The sequence below is a fragment of the Falco punctatus genome (assembly GCF_963210335.1).
Source record: "Falco punctatus genome assembly, chromosome: Z".
NCBI classification, from domain to species: domain Eukaryota; kingdom Metazoa; phylum Chordata; class Aves; order Falconiformes; family Falconidae; genus Falco; species Falco punctatus.
Genome location: NC_137586.1, coordinates 20,977,145 through 20,984,613, shown reverse-complemented (window position 1 = coordinate 20,984,613; position 7,469 = coordinate 20,977,145). Strand labels below are relative to the sequence as shown.

The 7,469-nt window shown below is 45.7% G+C and overlaps 1 protein-coding gene across 1 annotated transcript; it reads left to right on the top strand.

The window, feature by feature from the left end:
• The first annotated feature begins 386 nt into the window (after positions 1-386).
• On the top strand, positions 387-6,586 carry PLK2 (polo like kinase 2). Its single transcript, XM_080372946.1, has 14 exons — positions 387-670; positions 1,102-1,209; positions 1,369-1,485; positions 1,681-1,810; positions 2,090-2,177; positions 2,577-2,672; positions 3,053-3,251; positions 3,340-3,487; positions 3,908-4,005; positions 4,637-4,760; positions 5,033-5,273; positions 5,370-5,499; positions 5,588-5,698; positions 5,821-6,586. The coding sequence occupies exons 1-14, from the start codon at positions 449-451 to the stop codon at positions 6,010-6,012; spliced, it is 2,004 nt and encodes a 667-aa protein (XP_080229072.1). The 5' UTR covers positions 387-448; the 3' UTR covers positions 6,013-6,586.
• The last annotated feature ends 883 nt before the right edge of the window (positions 6,587-7,469 follow it).

The following is a 7,469-nucleotide window of genomic DNA, read 5'->3' as shown; positions in this document are numbered from 1 at the left end:
CGCGAGCAGCCACGGCCCAAACCGGAGGGCTCACGGCGGGATGAGGCCCCCCTCGCCGGGCGCCCACCCAGGGGGGCTGCGGTGCGCAGAGCGGCCGCCGCAGCTGCAGCGCGTTACAGGCCGACCTGAAAGCCACCCAGCCCGGCCCCTCGAGGCCTCCAGCGGGGGTTACCCCCGCTCCGGGATGCTGCTCCCGCCCCGCCGCTCCCGCACGGCCGCGCAGGGCAGGACGCAACGGCCTGCACCGGCCCAGCTCGCCTCGGCCGGCCGGCGGGGCGGGGCGGGGAGGGGCGGGGCGGGGAGGGGCGGGGCGGGGCCGGCCCGGGCCGGCCCTCAGCGCCGGGGCGGAGCCTGCGCCCTTATATAAAGGGCGGGCCGGGGCGCTGCCGTCGGCAGCGGGCGGGTAGGGGTGGCGGAGCTGGGCGAGTGCAGCCGGCGGGGCGCGGGGATGGAGCTACTGCGGACGATCGCCTCCCCGCCGGGCGGCGGCGGCGGTGCCGCCAAGTGCTGCGAGGCTGCGCTGGGCAGAGGGGCCGGCGGCGAGTCGCGGAGGAAGAAGGCGGAGGAGCCCCCGCCGCACCAGCACGCCCACCCCGCCGCCGAGGTCTCCCGGATTATAACCGACCCCACGACGGGGAAGCGCTACTGCCGCGGCAAGGTGCTCGGAAAGGTAACGACTGCGGCGGGCCCCGTGCCCTCCCGGGCGGCGGCCGGGCCGGCCTCTCTCCTCGGTGGAGCGCGGTGCGGAGCGGCCGCTGTGCTCGGCGGGAGCGCCCCGCGCTGCCGGCCGGGGGCTGCCCCGCTGCCGGCGCGGTGGGTCCGGGCACCGCTCCTGTCCCCGATTCGTCTCCGCCGCGGAACGCGAGCGGGGCCGTGCCATCGGCTCGGGCCAGCCTGCAGAAATGGCTTCGGTGTTGCGTGCGGGGCGGGGGGCAGTCGTAGCGCGACCGCTCAGAGAGGCGACGAGCCGCAGAGCTGTCCCCGCATTGTCCTGTGCGAAGGAAGTCGCGCTCCTTGACTAATGCCTGAGCTGGTGAATGACTAAGTGTGGGACTTCTTTCATACCTGCTGTAATTGCTTTTTTCTTGTGTGTCTCTCTAGGGTGGATTCGCCAAGTGTTATGAGATGACAGATTTGACAACAAATAAAGTTTATGCTGCGAAAATCATTCCTCACAGCAGAGTAGCGAAACCTCATCAAAGGGAAAAGGTGTGTGTCCGTGAATGACTCTATTTTTCTCTCGTCAAACTCTCTTTGTGTGCTGGATTGCCTGGCCCTTTGCCTGAAATGGTTCTGATAGAGCTGCCTTCTTAACCGTGTGGACGCAAGGCTAATAATGCTTTCCCCTCCCCCCACTTGTCTCTTCAGATTGATAAAGAGATTGAGCTGCACAGAATGCTTAATCATAGACACGTTGTGCAGTTTTACCACTACTTTGAAGACAGAGAGAATATTTATATTCTTCTGGAGTACTGCAGTAGAAGGGTGAGCATCAGCTGGGAGAAATCCAGTATTTACTTACCTGGAATCTGCACCTAATTTAAATGTGTGATGTGTAAAAGGTATTTTTTGTGGCCTCTTTAGTTGTTGTTTCTCCATACATTTATTTACTTTTGCTTAAGGTGAATCTTGTGTGTGAATAATCAGTAACATTTTTCTGCCTTTGTTTTTCCTCTGCAGTCAATGGCTCACATCTTAAAAGCAAGGAAGGTATTGACAGAACCAGAAGTACGATACTACCTCAGGCAAATTGTGTCAGGGCTAAAGTATCTTCATGAACAGGAAATCTTGCACCGGGATCTTAAACTAGGTAAGTTCTGCACCTCACCAGCTTCAAAACACTCTTCCAGCCCTGTCACCATTGTACCACTTTCTGTTTGTATGGTGATAGCTTAATAAAATTAGCTCAGCCTGACTTACTTTTCAGTGGAAACTTGGGAGTGCTTAAGGGATGACATTAAGCATTCCTACTTTAAAAAAAAAAATCTTGGCTAGCTTCTGGCTTTGAACAAAGTATGACTCAGCACCTGTGGCAAATGCATTCCAACCTTGCAAGAAAAGGACTAACTAGAATTTCTCTGTCTGCTAGGTAACTTCTTCATTAATGAGAACATGGAACTAAAACTGGGTGACTTTGGCTTGGCAGCTAGGCTGGAACCCCTGGAGCACAGGAGGAGGTAGGAGCATCAAGAAATGTAAAGTCTGGTAGTAAATGAAGTCAAATTCATCTAGAAATGAGAAATCCTGTTCCACAGAAAAAGCTAATTGCTTCTAGGATCAAGCTTTCCCCTTCTAGAAAATGGGCTGCTGAGCTTTGACTTATTTAAATACTCAGAGAAAAGCATAACAGCAAATGCCAGAGGCATTTGACTGACTACTAGCACAGATACAAGTCTGCTATTCCTGTATCATGAAGGCACCATGAAACACATCTACTATTAACATTCATCCAGCTCCTCTTTAGGAGTCTTAAGTTCTTGTCCAAACTTGAGAAGAAAACCTGCGCTATGAAAAATAGTTTCTCTGCTCTTTCTATCTAAAATACTAACAGGCTCTGTGGTCTCTTTGATTTGCAGAACAATATGTGGCACACCAAATTACCTCTCTCCAGAAGTCCTCAACAAACAAGGACACGGCTGTGAATCTGACATCTGGGCCTTAGGCTGTGTAATGTAAGTACTTCACTGCCTTTGAAATGAAATATTTCTGTCACTGGCTTAAGCTTTTAAGAGTTCAAAGGGGATGCAGTACTACATCAGTTTGGAGCCTTTTATACATGTGTAGCCCAAGTGCAGAAACTCACCTTTTTGTTGGGAGACAAACAATGCCTTTTCAATAGTTGTAGACAAGCATTGTGGGTGGGTGTAAAAAAAAAAAAAAAAAAAAAAAAAAAACCACCAAAACCCAACAAACTCCCCTGCACACACCCCCAAAACAAAAAACAAACTGAAAAACAACCCCCCCACCCCACCTCCTCCCCCTGCCCCAAACCAACCAACAAAAAAAAACCCCAAACCATAAAACCAATTCTTTTCCTTTGCCTTTTAAACAGGTATACAATGCTATTGGGAAGACCCCCGTTTGAGACCACAAATCTTAAAGAAACATACAGATGTATAAGGGAGGCAAGATACAGCCTGCCTTCATCTCTCTTGGCACCTGCGAAACACTTAATAGCTAGCATGTTGTCAAAAAATCCTGAAGATCGGCCCAGTTTAGATGAAATAATTCAACACGAATTTTTCTTACAGGTTTGTACTGTTTTCTGGCTGAAAAAAAATATTCCCCCTAAAAATGCACTCTGGTCTAAAAATTATTTTTTGTTTCTCACTTCCACAGGGCTTTACACCTGATAGGCTGTCTGCTAGCTGTTGTCACACTGTTCCTGATTTCCATTTATCAAGTCCTGCTAAAAACTTCTTCAAAAAAGCCGCTGCTGCTCTCTTTGGTGGTAAAAAGGATAAAGCCAGATACTTTGACACACACAGTAAGTGGATTTGTAGCTACACTTGAAACTTATCTCCATGCCATCACTGTCATGCTAGTAATATATAACTATGAGATAGCAATCGAGCACTTGTATTTATGTCTCGGAGCTTCCCTGGGTTAGTTTTGACCTCTCTGTCAGTAACTATAGACAGTAGCCTACAACCTACACCAACTTACATAAGTGCGTGCTTCTTATGGCATACTAACAATCTATACTGGCCATCTGTTGTTCTGTAATGTCTATTAAAATTTAGTCTCTTCATGATCTGTGTATAATGGCACTGCTGTTCTGGGAGACTGGCAGGTTCAGAAGGAACTACTGGAGGGAGACAGTGCACATTCTGCAGCCAGCTTCTTAGGCTTTCTGTAATGGAACAGCACTTTCATATGCAACTAAGTATTTTTTCCTGTATTACAGACAGATTAGCTAAAGAAGATGAAGAAATCTACAAGCTCCGGCATGATTTGAAGAAGACATCAATAACCCAGCAGCACCACAAACACAGAACAGAAGAGGTAAATGCAAGTGCAGTTCAATTCAAATACAATAACAGTTGGGTGGAGTAGCTGTAATTAAATTATATTTGACTTGGATATCAGAGCTGGGGCTGTACACAGCATAATCAAGCTTAAATGATTTGCAGAGTTGCTTTAAGAGGGCTTAACCAAGCTTCACCAAGGTATAGTAGCCTTTGTAGGGAGACTATCAATTTTGGCTTTTGAGTGTAATTATAGTATCTGCCTAGACTCCATTGTCATCTGTGTGGTAACTTGTCTGCCAGGTGCTCTTTCCCAATATTCCAAATACAGGACTTCAGTTTGTGATTAACTAGGACTTCTTAAAGAATAAATTGCTGAGATCTCATTCCTACCATTTGGTGTTTAGAGCTGCACACAGCTGTTCTAGGGCAGGAGAACACAGAACTGATTAGTAGTGTGTAAGATGCAAATTGGAGATCTAAAGAATGGAAAGACCTGGCTTGCTTCTTTAAGCTTAGTCTAACAGCAACTCTTTATACTTGCTGGAAACACTAATACCAGTTTCCCTAGAATTTATCATTTGAGAAACAGGAGAGCCATGCAAAACCTGTATATAGGCCTTGGCTTGTGTTATGTTTGATGTTTACATGTCTGGCATCTCTTCCAGGAGATTCAGCCTCTTATCACAACTGTAGTGAAGCCTGGAGTGTTGCCAGAAACTAGGCAGATTGGAGACTCTATTCGGATGATAGTCAGAGGAACTTTGGGAAGCTGCAGCAGTAGCAGTGAATGTAAGTGCAGCAAAATGTAATCTCTAATTCTAAATCCCACCTTTACTTTCTTCATGTCTCTCTCAGGCTTAAAAACTTGAAACAAACAGCTGCTTTCCCCCCACCCCCTATTTTTGATGCTCTAAATTTTACAGCCAATACTTTGGAAGAATTAAAACTGGAAAGCCATAAAGGCTAAACTTGTTAAAATTACAGTCTAGATAACTGAAAAGTTTAGAATGAAGGCTGGTTCTCTGTGCACTTCTGTCAGTCTAATAATCCTTCTCTTTAAGGCCTGGAAGACAGTACCATGGGAAGTGTTGCTGATACAGTTGCAAGGGTGTTGAGACGGTGTCTGGAGAACATGCCAGAAGCAGACAGCATTCCCAAAGAACAGCTGACAGCATCCTTCCAGTGGGTTACAAAATGGGTGGACTACTCTAACAAGTATGGCTTTGGCTACCAGCTGTCAGATCACACAGTTGGTGTCCTTTTCAACAATGGGGCACATATGAGTCTTCTGCCAGACAAAAAGTAAGTACAATTACAAAACCAACAACTCACTAAGGTGGTTTAAACATGAAATGCTTTTTTTCACCTCTAATCTCCTTACTTTTTCTCCTTTTACAGGACAGTTCACTACTATGCTGAGCTAGGGCAGTGCTCTGTCTTCACAGCCACAGAGGCTCCTCAACAATTCATTAGCCAAGTAACTGTACTGAAGTATTTCTCTCATTACATGGAAGAGAACCTCATGGATGTAAGTTCAGCATATTCTGGGCCTTGAGCTGTAAAAATACATTAAATGTGAACTGAATGTTTAACATGATGTCTGCTCCCTTTTTCAGGGAGGAGACTTGCCCAGCCTAACAGATGTACGCAGGCCCAGGCTTTACCTCTTACAATGGCTTAAATCCGATAAAGCATTAATGATGCTCTTCAATGATGGCACGTTTCAAGTAAGTTTGGTAGCATCCCTGGAGAAAACGTTTCTGAAATACTTTATTGCAAGAAACCTAGATAAATGCCAGGGATGTTAGAGGAGAAAGTATACAAGCAGGAACTTGCTTCTCTTTTACAGGTGAACTTCTATCATGATCACACAAAAATCATCATTTGCAATCAGAGTGAGGAGTATCTTCTTACCTACATCAATGAAGAGAGGATATCCACAACGTTTCATCTGACAACTCTTCTGGTTTCTGGATGCTCACTGGAACTAAAACACAGAATAGAATATGCTCTGAACATGCTGCTGCAGCGATGTAACTGAAGGGACTGACTGTTAAACCAAACAGACCCTCTTGTTCACTGTGAAATCTACAGTGGAGATGGTGGAGCATATGTTGATGATGGATGTGTTGTGGTACGAAAACTTGACTGTCCTAGTGTGCTGGGCACACATCTATTAGAAGCCTAAACCTACTGTTGGACTAAAAGAGTTTTACAAGGGGATATTTGGACCATAGCTTTCCTTGCTTCGTGTTTGTGTGTTAAAGATATTTCTGACTTGAACTCTGCTCAGAGTGTGACTGCTTCCTCTGTAAGAAAGCATTTCTGATGGAGTTAAGCTGTGAATACACGTCTGGAAAGGGAGGGAAGGGAGAGCTCCGTTGTTGTGGAATAGCTGTAATAAGCAGCTTCTGGCTGCTTAACTGTGAACTATGGCCATACTTTTTCTGTTATTTTTAAAAAATACCCACACTTGGGGCTGGCAAAGTGCATTCCTTGTTAATAATTTTTTTATTTATTACAGCCTAAAGTGAAGTATTTATTACCAACATTTTTTTTGGACCTTGGCATTTAAAATATCAATCTGTTGGCAATAAAGGGAATGGAAATCTGAAGCATCGTTCTCTACTCTTTTTACAGTACAACTTGACATGCTTTGCGTTACCAAAAATCTTGCCAGGTCTACTTTCCTTACACTGTTTTTGAGAAATCTGCTACAGGTCAGGATATAAATTACAGGCTTTAACACTGAACAATTTCTTGGTGTCTATGCTCACTTGTAGTCACAAGCATCAATAAGGGGCTGCTAGTGATAGCAGCAACCCTGAAGCAACTGCTGATGGAGCTTGCAGAGCAATAATGTAGGCCTTGACAGCTGTCTAAAAACAGAAGTATGGATCTTTTCAAGATGCTACATCCCAGAATTAATACTGATCTTTTACACTGACTGAAAGGAACTTCTTACATCTGGATGGTATTTGCTGGACAGTAGCTATGATAACAAGCTGTATAAGCTTCCTCCTTTTACTTGTGGAAGCCTGGCTCTTACTCACCAAGGGACTGAAGTGTCCTAACACTTCAATGCTGGAATGAATTGTCTGTATCTGTCACTCCCCCCCACCCCCCCACCCCCTTGTGCTTTGTGTGTGACTTTCTACCCTTGGTTAAATGGTAACCTCAGTAACATCAAAATAGCGAGAAGATTAAAGGCTGACTTAGTATCCTAACTTTGGGTTTATTCTACCAAGTTGATAACATTGGACAAGCACAAGTACTTAAGACCAATTACCTTTTGTGGTATGCCGTAAATTCTCTGTAAAACAGGTCAAACAGATGAGAACAGCATGGGGGTGGCCTGCTATTTAGTGAAATCCCACTGCTAGTGAGTGTAAACTTATTAAAACTGGAGGTAATGCCATTTGTCAGTTAAACTATGCAAATAGATGGGATTATTGAGGGCTCATGGCTCAGTGCAGAGGGGCAATGTCTGCTTGTGGG

Bases quoted from the DNA above. Each gene is read 5' to 3' on its own strand.
- PLK2 (XM_080372946.1), top strand. From the start codon at position 449: ATGGAGCTACTGCGGACGATCGCCTCCCCGCCGGGCGGCGGCGGCGGT. The intron at 4,006-4,636 runs GTAAATGCAAGT...CATCTCTTCCAG, and splicing joins ACAAACACAGAACAGAAGAG to GAGATTCAGCCTCTTATCAC. The intron at 5,274-5,369 runs GTAAGTACAATT...CTCCTTTTACAG, and splicing joins AGTCTTCTGCCAGACAAAAA to GACAGTTCACTACTATGCTG.